The following is a 24,029-nucleotide window of genomic DNA, read 5'->3' on the forward strand; positions in this document are numbered from 1 at the left end:
ATGTGTAATTTTATATTCATGCATTTTTTAAGTGAACACTTTACCTTTGTTACCACTTGAGTTAAAACGTTGTATTAATTTTTTTAAAAGAGACAGCATGCAGAAAAACAAATAAGGTCCCATTATTCTACCACTCAGAAATAATTCGAGAGATTGTTTTTCTTGCTTTCCTAAATGAAGATATCAAGAGAGATGGAGTTTTTTTTTTTTTTTGGATTACATGTTGACAATATTTTAAAGCCATTATGCATTTTCAATCTTATTACTAGTTGTACAGTATTCTATCATATAGATGAACGATGCATTACTTGAACAACTGATTGCTGTTAGAATTGAGTTCACTATCAATCTTTTCTAAATTAAAAAACAATGTGCTAAACAAATATTTTCATACCTAAGTCCTTAAACACATTCATAAATATTTTCTTTGAAACAATTTTTATAAGTGGCTAAAGGATATACATATTATTCTACCTATTGTCACATATTGCTAAAATGCTCCTACTAATAGTATAATGTGATCATGGGATCGCCTCAGACCCTCAGCACTCAATAATAGCTATTATAATATACATGTATGGTTGTGCGTGTGTGTATGTATATATGTGTATGCATATATGTATATATATCTGTATATATATTACATTGAGAATCAAAAATTGTACCTAACTATGTTTTAATTTAATTTAGATATTTTGCACCGTGTATTTCTAAAGTGATTGCTAGGCATTTGGGCATTTTCATGTCCATTCATCCTTCTGCTTATTTTTCTGTTAAGAAATATGTTACATCTTTTTAAAATTAATATGTAAAATATGCCAACATAGTTTTCACATTTGACCTTTCATATTCTCATTTTGCTTACAGGGACATGCCAAAGTCTTCTTTAGTCAAATCCATAATTCCTTGCTTTTGATATTTTTGGGTTTGGTGTCATGCTTAGAGATCTTCTTTATCCTAAGAGTAGCTAAATATTTGCTTATACTTTTGGGAGTATGGGATCATGAGCAAAAGCCACCAGCACCTCATAGTGCAAATATAGCATGGGGGGGCATCAAGAGAAAACTGAGAAGCAGAGAAACAATACAGCACACCCTATCCCCATTCTTCACCTCCATCACCCACTGCCCAGGTCTGTGTGCACATGGCCAATGTTCCAGCAGAGAAGGGCCTTGAGTCAGTAATGCCTCATGTATTTATAAGGCCAAAGGGCAAGAGAAGCTTTGTGATCTGGAGTGGGAGCAGACTTTTTCTCACAGGATGGCCTTGTTAGAAAGTGGGAGCCTCTGGGTCCCACAGGGTGTCCTTCTCTTAAACTAACAGACTTGTTGAGCCAGCTCTCTACTAAGCAACCAAGGAAGGAAAGAAAGATTAGCCACCAGGACCAACCAGACTTGTTTCTCATCAACCTATATTAATAGTTGGTTAATTTCTATATTTAATTTCTAGGCTAGAATTCTTCTCTGGTATAAGGCAGAGATCTATTATTTGGTCTCCTTTCAGAACTTTCTTAGTAGTGTTAATGATTTTTCAATTAGTTCTCTGGAACTTTGGAAAAAATTACATCTTTTCCATTATGGATATTTTGGACTCTTCCTTTCCATGTTCACACATTTTTAAAATTAATTTAATTATGTTATTTCTTATGTTAGAGCCACTAGGATAAGCCTGTACAACTGAAGTGATTGTAAGCATTCTTGACAAGTAGCCGGGCATTAAAAAGCACATATCTAGCATCTCTTAACTGCCTTTCCTCATTTACATTTATTTGGAACCTGTTGAATTTTGTTTACTTTTATTTTAAGTTCAGGGGTACATGTCCAGGTTTATTACGTAGGTAAATTTGTGTCATGGGCATTTGTTATACAGATTATTTCATCACCCAGGTTTTTAGCCTAGTACCCATTAGTTAATTTTTCCTGATCCTCTCACTCCTCTTACTCTCTGTTCTCTGATAGACCCCAGTGTGTGTTGTTCCCCTCTAAGCTCCATGTGTTCTTATCATTTAGCTCCCACTTAAAAGTGAGGACATGCAGTATTTGGTTTTCTGTTCCTGCATTAGTTTTCTAATAATAATGGCCTTCTGCCATTATTGGCCTTCAACAAAGGATATGATTTCATTCTTTTTGTGGATGCATAGTATTCCACGGTGTATATGTACCACATTTTCTTTATCCAGTCTATCATTGACTGACATTTAGGTTGATTACATGTCTTTGCTATTGTGATAGTGCTGCAATTTTTAATCACATTCTTCTATCCCTCACTCTTCCCTGTGGAAATGAATGAGAAAGTGATCCATGCTTATCTCACCTGGATGGAGATAATCAAGCAATAGCCCTGAGTGTGAGGTGATGTGGTGACCCTAGGTATTGTCCACTATACACAACAAACTTTTAGTCTGACTGTTCCAAAGTCTAAAAAAGGGGAAAAAATACAACAATGGCAAGCCCATTTGCTTTCACTCTAAGCCATCATTCCAGTATAGATTTATCTGCTTAAGAGTTAATATTATTTTTTCATTCTATCTATCTGATTTTAGAATTTTCTCTCAACTACTTGCAAAGGTAGGTGGGACATAATGAAGGCATAGTAAATAATGCCCTAACAGTATTTATGTATTCATATGACTTACATCTCAAAATGCACAAAATATGGTATGTGTAGTCAAGGAAAATTTATCACATAAGAAAGTTTAAGAAGTATCTAAGTCAGATTCATTCAAAATTTAGGCGCAAAACTAAGTTATAGGAGCACAAATATCCTACTTTAAATAATGTCACATGATAAAATAGTGAGATTAAAAACTAAACTTCTCTAATCAATCTTAGATAACTAAGATGTATATAGTAAGTTATCATCTCTTTGAGTCTCAATTTAATAAGCTATAAAACTTTTAAAGATATGTCCTATTGATTCTTCTCTCTAACCATCTGGGAAGGTTGCAGCTTTATATAACACTCTCATATATAAGTCTTAATAACAACAAATATTTGTTAAGCATTCAATAAATACAGATACCATATGAAGCACATTACTTATTCTATTCCATCTCATTTAAATCATTCTATAATCCATCGGGTGGATAGAATAGTCACCCTCTTTCTACAACTGATGAAACTAAGTCACAGAAAGGGCAAAGCCTTTTACTAAAGTGCTTCAACTAGTATCAGAATTCAACTATGAATTTAAAATTCTAACTCTAGAGCCTACTATCTTCACCACAGAATAAGTTTAAATCCATGTCCCAGAAACTTTCCTTGTGTTTTGGATACACAGAACCATTCCTCAGGAGTTGTTTATTTCCATGAAACAATAACAAAAAAACTGACCTTTTCACTAGTGCAAAGAAAGAAATAACCACAGTATGCAATAATTGTCATGATAGCTACAGTACAAACTGATGAAACATTCTTAATTTTGCCACTTTTTGTAACTATTAAAGACTGTAAGACAAAGCTTGTTTTTTATTTAAAAGCTCACAACAGCACAGGGAGTGTAATCTGTATCATATTTGTATTTGGAAAATAAACATATACTGTCAAAAGAGAAAACAGACCTAAACAGAAGCTGATTAAATGCTTGAAAATCATTCAAGGCACCATACCATTGAAGTGATTCCAAAAAGTGACATGGATGTAATATAAGATCCTGAACTACATCAGAACTCCAGGATTTAGCAAAAGGGTAAAAGGGGAGTTCACTCACGTAGAGGAAGAGGAAATTTTCTTTGGACTAGTTATATCAGATAATATGTTTGTTTAAGGAAAAGTCAACAGGTGGGAAAAAGTTCTGCGTGCCTAACATGGAAGGAAAGCATATTTGCGCCTAATATGTTGCAGAAACTGTTTCAGCACAAGTCATTCTTTCAAAAATATCACCCTCATACAGTAGCCAATGTCAGTTTGGATTTTGGTGATCTGCTATTTATAAGTGTAGATCACATATGTAAGTGTAGATCATTCAGACACTGTGACTTTAAAATTTGTTTATTATTCATGAATTACTGATTTTTCCCTTTGAGATCTGACACATTTCAGCTTTTGGTTTTGTTTTTGTATCCCAATTTCCAGTACATAACATCTAAGCTTCCCATTGATAATCAACAACCTTCATTGCATCATTGCTAAAGGCCCATATTATGATTTGGTCACATGATTTACAAAAGCATTACTGCAAATATTTCAAAAATAAATGATCCCTTACAACTTAAACACAAGTTTTAGACCTTAAAGATTTCCTGTGGGTGTAACAGTAGTATCCTGCAAGATCAGGAGAAGCAGGCCCTCGTTTTATGTGAAATTTATAACAATGCAATCATGAGGTAACCTAAGAGAGTTTTGAAATTGTACTCATTGTTACTATGGGTCCTTAAATTCAATACCTCTGCAATTTTGAAGTTACACTGTGTGGACTAGTAAAAAAAATAATAGGACAAAAGTTTTTAGAAACAATTTTCTAGACCCACCGGGTCACTAACTACATGACTTTACCTCTATAAGCCTGAGGATTCTTATCTGTCATTGCCAAACCTATATAAAACAGTGGAGAATTAAAGATGGTTCACAGGATATGAATGTTAGGCACATAACTGTAAAGACCAACTAGCACACTGCTAATAAGAAGTTAGGAAAGCACCTTGCAACAACGTATGGAGATGTCTTAAGAAAGTGCTATCACAGGATGTAATTTCATAAACAAATTATGCAGAAAATGAAGACGATTATAGAGCTGTGGATTCAACAGCAGTGTAAGGGAGACGTAGAGATTAGATATAAGGTGGGAGGACAGAGATCCATAATTCATTTTATGCCTTAATAATATATAGAATAGTGCACTGCATAAAACAGGCACTATGCAAATGTTGCAACTGAAATAAATGCATACTTAAAGACTTTCTCCTTGGATTTGGCCAAATAAAAGCTATTTTGCATAAAGCTTTTACTTTCACATAGTTGGAGGTGGCTAGAGGCCAAAGTATGACATTTAGGCATGCATCATACCATCTTGTGGGTATTCCTTTTCCCAGAGGTGAAATAACTCTATACTGGAAGTGATTTACTCTAAGAATGTGGTCAAGTTTCTAGCGTTAGGTGCCCTACCTCGAAATCACAGGAAGTGGGGATTCACAGAAAGGTGTGTTCTTTTATGATTTCTTTGCTTGAAAATCTGAGGAAACGGTATGTTAGGTACAACTGAATAGCTTTGTTTAAACACGATTTGCAGTTAGGAGCAGTGTCAGCTAGAGGAGGAAGGCCTCTAGTATACCAGTCAGGGATTTTAGGGTATAATCCTATAGTATCTGATATTTGCTCTTAGTCACTTTCTTATCATATCTGCCAATGTTGAATGCCTGAATAAAGCAGAAAGGGCTAACATGTTGGATTAATTATTTAGGATTCAAAAATACCCTGATAGGCTTGAACAAATAATCTGAATAACATGAAAACACCATAAAATGCTCAAGAAAACATGTTAATTGCTGCTTTGATATTCAAACTAATCAATTCTAGTAGTGGTTAATGAAGGGCATGGCTTAATAGCTAACAATTCATATTTAAATATCTCACATTTTGGTTTGCTGTAACATTGAAGTTTATGTTGTGACGTGACTGGCACAAGCCAATGTAATAAATCAATACAATTGTAGATACATTTCTAAAAGTAGTATCCAAGTAATAGGAATCTATAGCACACTGTGTTCCATACTAGTACACTGTTTTGTACACTAGCCTGTAGCACAGTACTAAGTCTATTTTGGGATGATACACTGGAGTTTCCTAGGCTCTGTCCTCAGGCTTCTTGTTTATGCTGAACTCTTTAGCATAACTAAATTCATAGTGGCATTTGTATACTGAAAACTTCTAAACTTTTAATTTCAACCCAGACCTGCACTTTGAAATCCAGATTTTTATATTTATGCCTGCTTGACATCTTTGCTAGGATGTGCAATGGGTATCTCGATGTAACTTCACACTGTATGCAAAATAGTAATTGCAGGGCAGGTACAGCAGCTCATGCCTATAATCCAAGCACTTTGGGAGGCCGAGGCAGGCAGATCACTTGAGGTCAGGAGTTCAAGATAAGTATGGCCAACATGGTGAAACCCAGTATCTACTAAAACTACAAAAATTAGCCAGGAGTGGTGGCACATGCCTGTAATCTCAGCTACTCAAGAGGCTGAGGCAGGAGAATCGCTTGAACCTGGAAGTGGGAGGTTGTAGAAAGCCGAGATTGTACCACTGCACTCCAGCCTGGGTGACAGAGCAGTACTCCATCTTTTTTGTTTGTTTGTTTGTTTGTTTTTTAAGTAATTGTAGGTAAAATATACATCTAAATGTAAACATTGAAACAATAAAACTTCTAGACTATAACATAAGAACATATAATTGTAACTTTGAGTTAACAAAGATATCTTAAACATCATAGAAACATCTCTAGCCATAAAGGAAAAGATTAGTAAGTTGGACCACATTAAAATTTGGAATTTTCATTAAGAAAGCACAAAGGTAATCTATAGAGAGGGAGAATATATTCACAGCACATATAAACAAGTAATTTTTATCCAGAATATGTACAAATTGCCTAAATAAGAAAAAGACAAAAGATACTGTAGAAAAATAGGTAAGAAATGTGAACAGACACTTCTCAGAAAAGGATATTAAAATGACCAGTAAACATATGGATGACCTCATTAATGATCATATAAATGCAAATTTAAACTACAATGATATAATGCTATACACTTACTAGAATATTTAAAATCAGAAATTAAAATACTAAATGTTAGCAAGATCATGAAGCAACAGGGACTCTCATAGAGAGTAGCTCTGAATTTATATTGGCCTGATCACTTTGGAAAGTATTTGGTATTATCTAGTAAACAAAACTGAACATACATAGGTCCTATGACCTAGCAATTTTACTTGTAGGTATATAACCAATAGAAACCAATATACATATATGCACACAAAGTTATGTGTAAGTGTAACCCCATTATTTATAGCCGTCAAAAATTGTAGACAATCCATTGCCCATAAAAAGTAAAAGAAAAATAATTGTGTATCATAAAATGGAAAACCACAGAGATAAAATAGTATATACCACAACTACATATAACAACATGGATGGTTCTCATAAACAAAATATTTAGTTTAAAAAGTCAGAAACTATGGTTCTATTCATGTAACATTTTAAAATGACAAAATTGTTCTATGGCATTAGAAATCAGAATAAGGATTATCATTGAGAACAGGAGAGTTGTGACTAAATGGGCATACATAAGGCTTATTTTGTGTCAGCAATGTTCTTTTTCTTATTCTGGGTAGTGAGCAAATGGTTTGTTCATTTTGTAGTAATTTATGAACCTGCACATTTAAGAGTTGCATGCTTTTATATGTTTGCTAAACCTCAATTTTGAAAAGAAGTTTCTAAAGAGACACTGTATAGGGAGTATCCAGAAAAAAAAAAAATCAGAATGCCAAGAGCTTAAATAAAGAGTGATTGAAGAAAATATAAGTTTTAACCTTAAAAGGCTCTAAATATTTACCAGAAAATGTGAAAGCTATCTTAAAAAATCACAGTGGGACAGCAGTATTATTCTATATTGCTCCAGAAGACCAATAACTAAAAGAAGGCAGGTTTCGCCCCTTGCAGTCTAATTATTAGAACTTGCTGAAATGCAAATAACAACCTACAAAGGAATGAGCTGCCTATCAATGAAAATATTTAAACTATTTAAGCAAAGGCTGCATAGCCATCTGTCAGAGAAGCTCAAAGGAGGATTCCCATAATGAGACAGAGGCTGAACAAGATAAACTCTGCTCCATTCGTTTCTAAGAGGCTACGGTTCAAAATGAAATTGGTGTCAAACACGTATCTGTCCCTCTCAGCTTTCCTCCTTCCCTTCCTTCCTCTCTCCCTCCTTCTATAATCCCTCTTTCCCTCTTCTGACTCCAAAAAGATAATTATAGAAAACAAGATCTTTCATTTGGTCAATTCTGTTTCATTCAAGAGAGTCTCACAAAGACTGACAGGTATGATGGGAACCCTCACCAGGGGTCAGATATAGACTGCTATGTATTGCATGCACTGCCAAGTCCACTCTCCCCAAAGGAGAAAGTATTTTGGAACTGGATGTTCCTCCTCCTCAAATATTTTTCCAAGTATTTTGGATAACTTCACCACCTCAGAAAACACACCGGAAAATATGTCCATAATTTCCCTAGCTTGATAACTTAATAAATATTTCATACTGGATTGCAGATGTCAAAGTGGTATGCAGCATTCTTTCAAAGACACTTTCATTTCTTAGGTCCACAGAAAACCTTCAAACAACAGCAACTTGTTAAACTGTATATTCATTCCAGCATACTAATTCTCAACCAATTGAGATGTCATTTTATTTTGCTTTACTCCAATCCAATAAGATACAGAGCATTTATATCAGCTAGTGTATAACTAGCGTATTAAGTAGCATCTATTGCAAAGCAACAGATACATACAAAATTTTGGACAAGCCAGTGTGAGTATCACTAATAAAAGGGAAGCAAGCACAATTGGGCTTATTTTGTGGAAGAAAAAAGAAGGAAGAATGGTAATTGCAGGTGAAATACACATCTAAATGTCAACACTAAAACAATAAAACTTTTAGAAGATAACATAAGAATATATAATTGTGAATTTGAAATAGAAATCTATCTGTGCTATTTTTGGGAGGGGGGAAAAAGGAAGGGGGTTGCATGCAAGAAGGAAACCAATCTTGGCAGAGCCCTGGAGAGGTTCAGGACTCAGGAATTCCAGTAATATGGAAGGTAAGAAAGGTTAACTGGGGCTAAAACAAGGAGGTCAATTGAAAATACACTCTACCCATATGAAAAGAATTATCCATAGCCAGATAGTCATGCCTCTCAAACACCCTTGCAAAGGATTGAGGACTAATAACCAAAGAAATGGAACCAAGTTGCTGGGGAGAATTAGAGCACTTAGCCTGGGACTTGGTGCCAAAGAGCAAGGCCTTCCATATTTAAGAGGGCCGCTGATTAATAGAAAGTTCTCTCTCCAGTCATAGGTTAATGCAAAACCTGTCAGTGATTACTAACTAGTTGACCCTACCTAGATTCACAGCGGTAATAGTCAGCTTTTGTGTCGTGTTATTCTTAAACGTTAATGAATAACCAAGAATCACTAGATATTTGGGAAAAATCTTGTTATGTGATAGACACAAATATATACAGAAAGAAAAATTCATCCTGGTAGACATAGAAGTAATTCAGGGAATAGAATAAAATTTTAAAACAAGCAAAGCAAAACAAAACAAGCAACAATTCTAGTTTTCTCAGGGATCACATAAGAATGCAACACTAAGATTAAAAACATAAAATGGTATACAATATTGTAAAATGAAAATGACATATAAAGCAAGATTATTCATGCTTTTAACATGAGGTATGTTCTAGAATGGGTAAGGAGGAAAGAAAAATGAAAAACACTAGTGATATGCCTATTCAGCCCAATCCTATTGATATGGCTTGGCTTTGTGTCCCCACCCAAATCTCATCTTGAATTATAATCCCCAGGTGTTGAGGAAGGACCCTGGCGCAACATAATTGAATCATGGGGGCAGTTTCCCCCATTCCGTTCTCATGATAGTGAATGAGTTCTCATGAGATCTGATGGTTTTATAAGTGATTGGAAAGTTCCTCCTTCAATCTCCATCTTTCCTGCCACCTTGTGAAGAAGGTGACTGCTGTCACTTCTGCCATGACTGTGAGTTTCCTGAAGCCTACCTGAGCCATGTGGAACTCTGAGTCAATTAAGCTTATTTCCTTTATAAGTTACCCAGTCTTGGATATTTCTTTATAGCAGTGTGAAAATGGACTAATATACCTAGCATGTGTAAATAATAAGATCTTGGCCGGGCGCGGTGGCTCAAGCCTGTAATCCCAGCACTTTGGGAGGCTGAGACGGGCGGATCACAAGGTCAGGAGATCGAGACCATCCTGGCTAACACGGTGAAACCCCGTCTCTACTAAAAAAAAAAAAAATACAAAAAAAACTAGCCGGGCAAGGTGGCGGGCGCCTGCAGTCCCAGCTACTCGGGAGGCTGAGGCAGGAGAATGGCGGGAACCCGGGAGGCGGAGCTTGCAGTGAGCTGAGATCGGGCCACAGCACTCCACCCTGGGCGACAGAGCGAGACTCTGTCTCAAAAAAAAAAAAAAAAAAAAAAAAAAATCTTAACAGGAAAGTAAGAAAAGGAATGAGCATTTAAAATTAATAGACTGAACAATCTCAGAAAAGCTAGGGAAATTTAAGAAGCTAGAAAATACCCAAACGTTTGGCAACTAAAAAACAACTTTTGGATAACTTATGGTTAAAAATAAACTAAAAAGGAGATTAGAAAATTTGGACTGCCTGAAAATGAAAACACGACCTATCAAAATATCTGATGGTGCAAAAGTGGTGCTTAGAGGGAAATGTATAGCACTGAAACACCTATGTTAGAAAAGAAGAAAAATCTCAAATCGATGACCTAAACTTTCATCTAAAAAACTAGAAAAAGAAAAGCAAAAACCAAAGTAAGCAGAACAAAAGGAATAATAAATATCAGACATCAACAAAATTAACAACACAAAATCAATAGACAAAAATCAATGAAGCCAATAGCTGGCTCTTTGAGAAGATGGATAAAATCTCTAGCCAGCCTGCTCAGGAAGAAAGAGAAGACCAATATCTGGAGAATGTGGATATCACCATAGATCCCACAGACACTAAAATAATAAGGGGATACTATAAGTAACTTTATGCCAAAAGATTTGACAAATTACAAATGCCAACATGAAGCTAGCGTTCAATAAAAGACAACTACCTTAATTATCATTGTAATAGTAAACATTGCAAAAGCCATATACTGGTCAGATAGGAAGGGGAGTAGCAATCCCTAGACAAGGAATGACAGCTAAATTGATTCTTCTGAGACTTTCCTCCCATATCTCAAAAACTGAAGCAGAGTATATATTTATAAAAAGTCACCCACCATGCCAATTCAAACATGTATTCTTACTATCTTAACTGCAGTGAAGACATTGGTTCAGATTTAGATCTTCCCCTCTGCTAAGAATGAATAAATAGAGATCAACAATGGAGTCAGACACCTACAGTTGGTCCAAAGAATAGCACCTGCCAATATATGCACAGCCACAGTCCTGTGAAGACCCAACTGTAAAATACATTCTTCTCCCAGACAAAATAGTGGGAATAAGGAATGGGAAGGCTCAATTGTGTTCCCTTTTTAGCTATGGCGTGTAAATAAACATAATACCGTTTCAAAAGTTAGGTTGTAAAGAGCATTGAATTAATTCACCACATCTTAGAGTTAAAGAGAAAAAGAGAAGTCAGCATGATTGCTAAATTTCTGTTTCTGATCCAAACTGTGCTATACACACCAAACTCTTAAGTATTAAATTATATTCAACTGGAAAATCAGAAGAAAAATGTTTCAAATATTATGCAACATAATTTACTCCTAATAGCAAAAACATTAAATTAGAACTGTTACATATTACTTCAGTGTTTTCTGCCAAATTCACCATCATGCTTTGCAAATTAGATTGAGCCATAATTTTCATAAATTTTAGAGAGTAGTCGTGGTTATATCCCTCTTAATGCTCTGAAGATTAGCTCTGTTATTTATTAGAGCACACTCAACATCTTTCCTGACAAATGAATTTTATTAAAATCTTTCTTATGAGGCCCTCTTAATTTTGAGAAGTAAAACTATTTGTTTGACAGAATAGCCATTTAATTTATCCATGTCTAATGATATGTTTCACATAGCAAATTATTTTTTTCCCTTCTTGTTTTGTATCATTTGTAATATGAAAGGCATTGTACTTGTTAACATTAGGCAGCCAGAAGTTTTTTCTAACAATTTATAGAGCTGAAGAAATAAATACTATTATCATTTTGCATCAAGGGTCAAATAGTCACATGGATATATTCGTCCTTTATTGCACATATACAAATCCAAAACAATCTGTAAATGCTTCCTCACTTATGTACAATAGCACCTTTTATAATTTCAGTAACACAAATGTTTTAAAAGGTAAAAACCCTTATGTACATCACTGCAATCAGCAAATTAACTAATTTTACATTTTATTGCACCCACCCCATTTTGAATTCTATTTCTCCAAAATTTGTAGCAATTTTAATAGCTCTTAATTAGTATTTTAATATGTGAAAAAAAGTACATAAAATTGAGTTTAAAAGAAGTCATAGCTTTCTTAGTTGCATACAGAGTGTGAATTCATAGACTCCAGTATACCAATGTTTTTGAAAGTTTCTTCTGGATGGAATTAGTAAAAATCTGTTCCCACAAAAGGATTATACTAAATGATTATTCTCTCTTTGTTAAAAATAAACTATACTAATTTTAAGGTCGTAGTTAGTGTTCTCTTTGCTGTAAACCACAAATTGAACTCTAAGCAAAATGGAGGATTTACTGAAATGGTCCTGCAGTATCTCCCAAATTCAAAGATCCCATTGAAGGCCCTTCCAAACAAAGGGACAGGTACATGGGTAGATTAGGGACCTCAGCAGCAGGAGATTATGATCACACATTTTAAAAGATTAACCTCAGTGACTCCGTGGTTCTGTGTCTCTCCATTTCTAACGTCACTTTCCAACAGAGGGAATCCTATTGGCTCAACAGTAACTGATCATCTAGGTGGAGAGGGTTAGGGATTAGGGAGGACATCCATGGCCTCTAGGGCACCTGTCCTGGATCTGCATTCCATTTCCAGAGAAGAAAGAATTGTGAGGTGCCACCCCAAGGTTCTACCTCTTTGCTGCATGGTTTTTTTTTTTGTAAACAAGTTACTAGATATAATAAAGACCAATAATTGTTCATTTTAAAATTTTCCTAAAGTATTATAATCTATGTTTCTTGCTTCTATGTATGACTATAAAATATTTCAAACATAAAGTAAGTTAAGAAAGATTAATATAACAAATATTAACATAACTATTATATCTAATACTCAGGTAGCCAACATCCTGCTAAGCAACTTGCTCAAATCTTAACATTCTCACATATTGGAATCATAAATGTTAAAGAAACAAAGCATTATATAAAAATCTATTCTTTAATCCTACTCTTCTCCCTCCTTTATTTTCCAACTTCCTCCTACCTAGCGCAATGTAACCCTTTTCCCTAATTAAGGTATATTATTCCTCAGTTTGTACTATATAGTTTTTATATGATTACAACATGAGTATGTCCATACAAATGATTATTGTGTCAGTTTTTGAACTTTATATAAACATTTAAAATAATAAGTTATTAAGCATTCTATGTGTATGGGGTGTTTTTTTTTTGTTTTTGTTTGTTTGGTTGTTTGGTTGGTTTTTTGTTTTTTTTGTTGTTGTTGTTTGTTTGTTTGTTTTTTTGAGACAGAGTCTCAACTCTGTCACCTGTCACCCAGGTTGAAGGGCAGTGGCTCAATCTCAGCTCACTGCAACCTCCGCCTCCTGGGTTCAAACAATTCTCCTGCCTCAGCCTCCCAAGTAGCTGAGTTATAGGCACCTGCCACCACACCTGGCTTTTTTTTTTTTTTTTTTTTTTTTTTTTTGTATTTTTAGTAGAGACAGGGTTTCACCATGTTGGTCAGGCTAGTCTCGAACTCCTGACCTTGTGATCTGCCCATATGAGCCTCCCAAAGTGCTGGGATTACAGGCATGAGCCACCACATCCAGCTCATTCTGTCTTCTAAATCGTGTTTTAAATACTTTTACCTGTATAAATTGATTTAATCTTCACACACTTTCTATTTAATACAGTTTGTAATCCAATTTACAGATAAGGAAAGTGAAACCCAAGAAGGAACGACCTCATCAGTGACTGAGACTCATTCTGTACACATCATTCTGAAACATGCCTTTTTTCCTTTTAACTAAACTCGATGTCTTTGAGATGATCTTACGTTGACATAAAGAATGTCTATATTTTTGCATTAATTTCTGTATAATGTCGCATTGTAAGAATGGACAACAACCTGTTCTTATGTTTATGAACATTTAGGTTATGCGGCTATTATGGGCAATGCTACAATTACACTTACATGATAATTACAGGCTTGTAATTATCTCCTCGCTTATATGATTGAGAGTTTCTCTAAATTATTTATCTACTAGTATAAAGATTATACACATCTTTCTCTTTACTAGATATTGTCAAACTGCTCTCTAAAGTTGCCTAACGATGTACTCTACTGCCATCACCAAACATGGTTTCTTACTTCACATCTCACCTGCATTTGGAATAACTGGTCTTTTAAAATTTTTGTCGATCTCGTGGGTGTGAAATATAGCTCATTTTAATTCTCTTGTCTTTGATTAGCAATCAGATTAGTACAGTTGAGTGTCTTTTCCTATTTATTGAACTATTTGCCTTCCTCATCCCTGAATTGCCTGTTTATAATATGTACAGTTGTTGATTGGATTTTTTTAACTAGTAAAAATTCTTTTTAAGTTATTGATACAAATGCTTTGCCAGCTTTATGCATTACATATATATGTGGCTTGTCTTTAAACATTGCTAGCTATCTTTTGTCAATAAAGGATTTTAGTTTTAATGAAATCAGTTTTACTAAATTTTAATGGTTTGTGATTTTAGCATTTTGTTAAATAAATTCTTCCCAGGAGGTATAAAGAGAATTTTTTCCCATATTTTCATATTAAATCACATGGAAATAATATTCATGTTTCCATGGATGAGTGTCTCTCTTTGGGGGCTCAATGGTTAATGAGCCCAGATTCCGGACCCAGATTGCTTGAGTTTAAACATGTGTTTTACCATGAACTTTGGGCAAAATATTTAACCTCTCTGTGACTCATTTTGTCACCTAGAAATAAAGATACAAATCAGGAGTGATTGAGTTAACATATAAAGTGCTTAGAGGAGTGACAGTCATGCAATACAAGCTACTAATGTATCTACTGTTATTAACATCAGTTTTACCTGCTACATCTGAGCTAATACCCCACTGTCATAAGTAATATGTTTTCATAAGTCTTGCTCTGTGAAGGGCAATTTTGTTCATTTGCATAGTGGTTAAAATCAGACTCTGGAGCCAGACTGCCTAGATTTGATTTCAAGTCACTCACTTATCAGTTATGTAAACCTGGATAAGATGTTCAACCTCTTCGTGCCTCAGAATTCTCATCTATAAAGTGGATATAAAAATAACACCTATTTCATATATGTAGTAAATATTAAGAGTTCAGGGATATAAAGCACTTATGAAAAATGCCCAGTACTTGGTAAGCTTTTAATATATGTTAGCTATTGCTGAAATTATAGTCATTATTATTATTATCTAATTGTCTTAATGAAGTATAATTGGCTATCTTGATTCTGTCAGTTTGAAAAACCCAGCACCAATTATATATGGGATATGTACTAGCAGACACAAGATTTAACTGGGAAAGTTTCTTACATATGTAAAATTTGGGGACACCAAATCATGCTTGGGCTTTTGGTTATTTGCAAATGACCGAATACTTTTTATTTTAATTCAAATGACTATGTCTCATGTCAGATATGTAACACTAAAGATACCATTAAATTTTCACATAAAATGATTGATAACTTTAAATACCTAAACAAAATTATGTTTTGCTTACATAAGATGACATCATTGAAACAATTACATACTCCTTTTTTCTAAAATGGCTAGAACTAAGCTTTAGCATCTGTAGTTATAGAGCACTGCAGTGGATGTTGGTAGTATCCTTCTTAGATCTCACTTCCCAGGCAGATGTACGCAGCTCCAGAGCTGCAGGTGTTAAAAGCCAATAGTTCCCACCTGCACCCTCCTTGAAAGGATTGTCCTTAGCTGACAGGAGCTACTTCTCCATCTCCCACCTCTGTGGCAGCTGATGATTAATTGATGGAGAGAGGAAAGGCGAAGGAAATGTATACAAGCAAATTCCCCTTGCCGCAGACAGAACAATCTCTCATACATATTATTTCTGTGAGATCAGACTGAGACTAGATTTCCACTGAAACCACATCTCTGCCTAGCTTCTTCCTCTATAGTATTGTGCTTCCATCATGCCATAACAGGTTTCAGATGAAAGAACTTTCTCAATAGATCGCTTGCACTAAAATTGGCAGCCTAGGCTCTGTTTTTAGGGAATCTGACCTAACATAACACATGGTATTTATGCCTTATTAAACATCTATAATGCAGTAGCTTGCACTTTAGGAGGCCCAGCAAGAGGGTAACTTGAGCCCAGGTGTTCACGACTAGCCTGGGCAACATAGGGAAACCCTGTCTCTACAAATAACTCTAAAAAATAGCTGGGTGTGGCAACACATGCCAGTAGTTTCAGCTTTTCAGGACGCTGAGGTGGGAGGATACTTGAGCCCAGGAAATCTTGGCTGCAGTGAGCCATGATGGTACCACTGCGCTCCAACCTGGGCAACAGAGCAAAGAGCTGTCTCAGAAAAGAAAAAAAAAAAAAAATACACCTACCAAGTTTTAGGCTTAGATGTACTTTACACATTATATAATTTTATTCTATAAATATCTCAGCAGTGTGAAAATTATTATCCCCATACTTTGGGTGGGGAAACTCAGGCTGTGTTGAGTTGAGAAATGTGTCTTTAGCTTGTGATAAGTAGAAAATTCAAGATTCAAACTCAGATAAGATGACTCCATAACCTTCACTCTGTCCTGCACTTCTCACTGCTTCTGTATCAAATTTTTATCCAGGAAATAAGGAAATTAAAGATCTATCCAGCTATACTTTTTCTAGTGAAATAAACGTTGATATACATTTTCCCCCAAATGTTGATGTAATTTATTTAAAATGAGGGTAAGATTGTGTGAGTCATATAATTTCCATAAGGGTTTATTAGTAGACAAGCATGAATTATATTAAAAAATAAATAAACATCTGTATAATACCTTCATTTTCTTGAAAGGGAACATTTTATAAAAGTTGGAAAATAGCAAGGAGGGAAAAGATCATGTCAGCACAATGTTATTGGTCATATACAACACAATCTTATGTTTCATAGAGATTTCAACACAGGAAATAGGTATATTAGGAACCACCTAATTCATAAGTTTTCCTGACCCAGGTACAGTGGTTTCTTTGAATGACTCTAAAGGAAAAGCTGTAGGGAATGTTTTTTTACTAGCTTCAATAATGCATATTTCAAAGCCAAAACTAGTCACCCATTTGACTGTTTACACAGTCAACATTCAGTGGGAAAATAAGTGTCAATGGGTCTCACTTTTCCCACCCAGAACAGCATGTGACATGTGACCTCTCATTATTATCTTCATGAGTCTTTAATTAGAAAGGAAATGTTTTATTTTTACTTTTTTCACTCAACAAATCAGGGATTCTTAGTTTGCTACTATCTGAAAAATAATTATCTCCTCCCCTAGCTGCTTGTTCACTAGAAAGAGTTACATAATCCTATTACATTAGAAGCACTATAGGGAGGATGCTTGTTCACTAGAAAGAGTTACATAATCCTATTACATTAGAAGCACTATAGGGAGGATGCTTGTTCACTAGAAAGAGTTACATAATCCTATTACATTAGAAGCACTATAGGGAGGACCCATCTCCCAAACATCTTTGTTTTTGACAAATGGTAAAGTGGTTTGGACAGAGTATAAGTTAAAATGCAGAGGGGTTCCTACAACACTAAAAAAATCTATAGTGTTTCTTTAAAAAATATTCTGATGGCTATAATATCTTATGATGACCAGCAATCTTTGCATCTCTAATAAAATCTATAAGCAACTGATTGTCTCAAAGAACTGTTTCAACTATCTTTTCTAAAGAGAAATTCAAATCTAATCAATGTTTTCCTTAAAGACTATGAGCAAAAGTATTGCATATTTTCTACATCTATTTTATTCACAATTATAGCTTTAGCAGTTATAACACTCCTTTATTATAAAATTTATTATATATTAAATAGTTGTATCATACAGTGTGACAAATGTTTAATCTATATTTTCAATAATCAATATTAAGATGAAGGTACTCTTTTAATTCCCACATTACAGAGAAGGAAATTGTGGCTTAGAAAATACAGTAATGTCCTTTGCAATCCATAATACTTGGTAGGCAGTGAGTCTGGAACTTCAGTCTAGTTACTGTCTACCTCAAAATTCTGTTTTATAATCACTGAACTATACTAAATCCTCTAAAGCCAGGATTATACTTCTTTCCATTATTAAAATTATTATCAGCTGCTCACTCTCCACTGAATCTCACAAATCACCATTTCTTACATAAAAACAAGCACATGGTTTGCAGATTTTATCTCCTAAGTAATCACTCAATCTATCTTTCTCTTCCCATTCATTTTGTCATTTATTTATCTCAGCCTTCTATTATGTATTGCCTGAACTGTTACAATGGCCTCTCAGTTGACCTCCCTGTCTTATATCTCATTCCCCATCTCTATGGAGACACACTTATCCCCGTATACTGCTGCCGGTGTACTCTTAAATTGCATGTCTGATCACATTAACCATTTGTATACATTCTTTTAAGGACATTCATCACCTTCATCTCAGTAACACTGTCCTTGCTACTGAGCACAGTAACAGAGCCCTTAGACCTGTCTGTTACCAATCTCTTTGGCTTCATTGCCTTCTCTCCCACATTGATTTGAGAATTATTTACCAAGTAAAATTGACCAGGGTTCGTGACCAAATGGATGTGAGATCTGATAAGTGGAAAAGGAAAAACAAATAACTTTCTAATAGAGTAAATGTTGAGCATTTGAGGGATAGCAATATGGAGGTAAACTTTGGAGTAGAATTCAGATCTTTTTCTCCAGCTTCTTAATATCTGCACATATTCTTTTGTCAAAAACAACTCAAATTCAGTATGTTCAAAATCAACCACATGATCTCTGTCCCCCATTTCTGATCTTTTAGTGCACTACATCTCAGAGTGGCAGCACCATCTATCTATCTCCAAAGACCACCCCCTTTCTTTCTACCCCTTCCTTAACTATATCTTAACACAGCATCCTGCCACGTTTGACTTCTAAATAGCTCTCAAATCATTTCTCTTCTTTTCATCTGATTTTGCAATGCATCTGCTGGCACCTGCTTTATCCTTTCTGAAATTTATTCCCTATACTAAAGGCACACTGATGTTTTCTGTCTGAAAATCTGATTATATCATCCTCTGTCCACTTACACATGATCAGAGCTTTTTGTGTTTTTCCTCCATAGCACCTGTCACATTGCAGTTTTGCTTTTATTTCTATACAAATAACGATTATTTGATTATTCATTTTCTGCCCCAAACAACTGTAAGCTCCATAAGCACTTGCCACCCATTGTATCCCAAGTAGTTAGTACGATGCCTCATATAGAGCCATTTATCACTATTTGTTTAATGACTAACTGAAAAAAACATAATTAATAGATAGACAAAAATGATCTAGGTTTCTGTTTTTTTGTAGCAAGAAACACAGTCAGTGAACTCATGGGTTTTGATGGTTCACTAAGGGAAAATGTGTATAGTAGAAGCGATACAGGTCAACTGGAGATATAAGATGATCAGCCCAAGAAAGAGATTAAGTTAAAAAGTCAGAAGAAAGTAGAAAAACTGTAAGATAACTACATCATAGACACCAAGAAAGGAAATAAAACAAATTGATCTGCTATGCAAATACTTCATAGTAGTCTTGAAAGAAATTGGAAATTATTGTCTCAAAATAATCCATTTTACCTCTCCAATTTCTAACTAGTTTTTTCTTCAATCACCACATCTTGACCTCTAAGATGTTACTTAGTCTCTAACATATACATGAAATGCTCTCAAGATGTACATCTTCATTAAAGCATCCTGTGTAACTCAACCATTCCTATTGCAACATATCTGGAGATTAAATTATGTCCTAGTTTCAGCCTCATTTAAATATTTAATTTCTATAAATTTTCCACTGATATTTCTGAGAAAATGCATTTGTAATAGCTCGTATATTTATTTGATGAGTTCAGGTCTCTGAATTTTTTACATCTGTTTGAATTACTGTCATTTGTCTCTAATGTGAGTTGTTGGCTATTCTAAAACAGACCAGTACAATGTGCTGTGCCAAGCACTTATCATAAGCATACACTTTATAAATGCTTCACTGTGGTAGTAGTGTTAAAAACTTCATAGCATGAGCAATCAGAAAGCTACACTTGCTCGGGAAACAATAGATCTGCATACAATTGAGAAATAAATAATAAAATTATTCATTTTAGTCTTTTAAGAATTTTTAAACCTAAAATACATGAGGCGTGAGGTAGAAACATTTTCATACATGAACGGCTCATATTTAAAATAAAGCTAAAGAGCTACATTACTAGGGAAAAACATTCATTGTCCCTGTCATTTGAAGCACTGTACAACAAATAAAAATATTTTTAAAATATTTTTGTACATAAATTGCACATAAATTTCAATGTTTTGTCTAAACAGATGATGGAAGAGCGTATTAAATATTAATATTATATTTTCTATAGTATTCATCTAGAGCTGAATTTAATTATTCCACTTTTATCTTGTCTTACTTTCTATCTCCACTCTGTAAAATATAAACCCGCTAAGGTCATGAACTCTGCAGCACCTCAGGCTCCCAATGCCTAGAACCATTCCAACCTTGTGCAAATGCACAAGAAATATGTTTTGGGTGACTGGAAAATGAATGGAAGTTGAGCAAGAACATATATAGGTATATCATTTAGAAGTCTGTTTTAATTTCTTTAAGATATAATAATGGCTTGAATCAAGGTAAACGATACTTAGGATGATTAAAGTAAATTGATTTGACTTATACTTAAGAGAACGTGGTAGGTAGTTTATTCAACATGGGTGAGAGAAAGAGTCTGTAACTGACATGCTTCTGATCTGAGTAAGTTGGTGGTTTGTGCTGTAATTCGTCATCAAAGGAGATAACAATGGAAGAACAAGATAAAGAAGATGTGTTTGAAAAGAAGCATATTGTTGTGGTTCAAATCACAGACTCTGGGTCTCTACAGCTGTCTGTGCTTGCTGGTCCTACTATTTAATCGTGGACCATTTTTTTCAACCTTATGGAATTTGTTTTCTACCTTTACTGTGGGTGGAATTTGTTCTTGACAAATTAAAAAAATAATAATAATCTACAGGCAAACACAATGGATGGTTTTTCAGTCCTTATCTTGTTTGACCACTGATAATCATTTGTTCCTTCTTGGACGTCCTTAACAGGTTCTTTGACACCACTTTCTCCTGCCTTTCCTCAAACCTCTCTAACTGCTGTACTAACAGTCAGATAAATTCCAGACTTTTCTGTTGTGATTACTAAGGCTGTCCAAAGTCTAGTCTCTGCCCATGTTTCCATCCCCACCCTTTTAAAACCTCTGTCAGCCTACTTGCTACAAGAAATGTTCCCTTATTTTAAGTCGGGGCTAATTCTATTCTATTAACTAAACATGGTATGATTTTTTCTCTCTCTGAAGTACATTGAGGGTTTTGCCTGCATGTGATATTTTCAGTGGATCTGATAGTGAGAAAAACTCCAACTTTTTTTTGAGAAAGTATTGGTAGAATAGATGTCCTTATATACATATTGTTCTGTTGCTCTAAATATTTTTTATCACAGTATTTCTGATTATTTTTCTGTAAGTCAGTCACTTACTACACTTTTAGCATGAATATTTGCCTTTTCTATTAAATTTTATTTGGAATATGTTAAGACTTACACAGACTGTTATCACAAATATCATATTAACAAAGCATGAAAGTAAATCTTTATTCCAAATAATATTTGCATACTCTACATATTTGATATAGCACACATTTTAATAAAGTAAAAGTATATTCTCCTTGGATCATTCAAAATAATAATGATAACACATATTCTTCTATTATATGATTTCTATCACATCTTCCAAGGTAGGACTAGAAGGCAGACTATGGTACTATATTCTAGGAGTCACGTAAAATCAGGGGACAAAACTTGGGGTCAGTTGGTGATGCAACTTGAGAGAGTGTAAAAAGGTTAAGTTTAAAAGAAGCTGGAGGCTTTACCTAGGTTAAAGAACCATTCTGCCATGCAAAGGCATTTTCTTTGCAATAAATGTTTAGAATCCTTTTTCTTTTTAACCATTTGGCTACTTCTAGAGATGTAAATGAGAATTTTTGACTTTTTACATTTATTCCTATAATATATAATTAATAAAGAGGAACCATATTTTACATCTTACAAATTACTTTAAGAAAGATATTTAATGTTATATTTTTAACGTTAATTGTGCCTTTAGGGTATACATTTTAAGATATTAGGTGAAATGTACTTACACTCAGTTTTCCATTGCGATTGTCTTCTTCTCTCATTGCCAGGGCCATCAGAAAATTATCTTGTAGGTCTTTACCAGCACTTGTTAGTGTCCTGTAAAAAGCAGATCTTCAGTTGTAATATATTAGATAACAAATATGTTTCCAACACTCTGGAGCCAACAATAATGCTTCTTTATTCCAAGTGACAACTTCCTTGCAACATGAAAACCATATAAATAAAACCATATAAATAAATAAGATCTGCTAGATTCATCAATTTAATTTTATACAGTAATAGAGTCTTTATTTATAAATAGTTGAAATCAAGCCTTTAAATAATATATCCATATCAAGATTCACGGCAGATATTATTTCATTTACATGCCCATTTTGTTCTTTTTTTAATATATCATGAAAAGTCAACATGCTTGTATTGCTCACTTCCCATACAAATTTTAAATTGCCTATAATTTTAGTACAGTTTATTAATTTGGGGAAATGAAAATACTAGACACCTATGCTAATATAGTTACTGGAGTAGAGCATTAATTTTAGCTCTATGAGTAGAAACAATCAAGGGAGGAAAGGAAACTAGGTTGACTTATCTTTGTTAGATGAAGGGAAGCATCAAGAATTCAAAAAATAACATTCTCTGGAAATATATTTTAAAAGAAATGTATCACAAAGATCTCAATCAAACAAAACTGAACCACATAATAGTGAGTTCAAGTATTTGTGAAATAATCATCTTTTCTTTATACAGCAATTTCCTACATATTCCACAAACTTTTTCATCATGTGTCTGCTATGTACCAGGAACTGTATCAGGGCACAATCATGCACAAGACATAGTTCCTGCTCTCAAGTTGCCTATAGTCTCATAGAGGTAAACAGATACATAAACATAATGTCATACCATGTGATAACTGGAATAATAGAGATATAGACCAAGTATCAGAGGAGTTCATAAAACAAGTGTCTTACTCAATGAAAAGTCATTTAATCTCAAAATTAAAACCAATTACTCTTGAACTTAACGTTAAAACTTGACGTAGTATATACTAACCAGTTTGTGGGGTGGAAGGAGAGCGTTATCAGTAACTACAAAGGAATAAAGAAATACAAATGTAAAATTGCAAGGCAATCGGGTAATGGCAAAACAGAGTAAACACAGGAAGTGAGGGAGAAACCAGTTAATATTAATAGAAGTTAACATTTTAATAAACATATAGTTACAAATATTTAGTAAGTCCAGATAGTAGAGTCTGGTCTTACAACTCATTCTCACAATTGCTTTCAGGGAAGGCTTGTGTGCTACTTAAGGAGGTTAGACTTTGTCATTGTACCAGAAAGTGTTGAACCAAAATGGTCTAATGCAAGGAAATCAGATAATCAAATCTGTGTTTTAGAAACAGTATTCAGCAACTTTGAAAAAGGTAACATGGAGGAGAGCAACACTGCAGGGATTAGTTAAGGGACTATCACAAACCTTTAGAAAGAGATGATGAATATCTGATTTAAAGAAGTGATGGTAAGGATAGAAGGAAAGGATAGATTTGGGAAATATGTAAGAGAGAAAATACACCTAGTGATTGTTTTTTGCGAAGAGTTAAGGAGCAATTACTACTAGGTTAAATCATTGCAACCTACTGTTTATGTTATTGATC

At 34.4% G+C, this 24,029-nt stretch overlaps 1 protein-coding gene across 1 annotated transcript in view; it reads right to left on the bottom strand.

The window, feature by feature from the left end:
* Nucleotides 1–24,029, bottom strand: part of CFAP299 (cilia and flagella associated protein 299) — a 637,558-nt gene that overhangs the window by 374,825 nt on the left and 238,704 nt on the right. Inside the window, exon 3 of the mRNA XM_025385785.1 lies at nucleotides 22,384–22,474. Coding sequence (XP_025241570.1) covers nucleotides 22,384–22,474 — 91 coding nt within the window. The remainder of the gene's footprint in view (nucleotides 1–22,383; nucleotides 22,475–24,029) is intronic.

The sequence above is a fragment of the Theropithecus gelada genome, chromosome 5, assembly GCF_003255815.1.
Source record: "Theropithecus gelada isolate Dixy chromosome 5, Tgel_1.0, whole genome shotgun sequence".
NCBI lineage: Eukaryota > Metazoa > Chordata > Mammalia > Primates > Cercopithecidae > Theropithecus > Theropithecus gelada.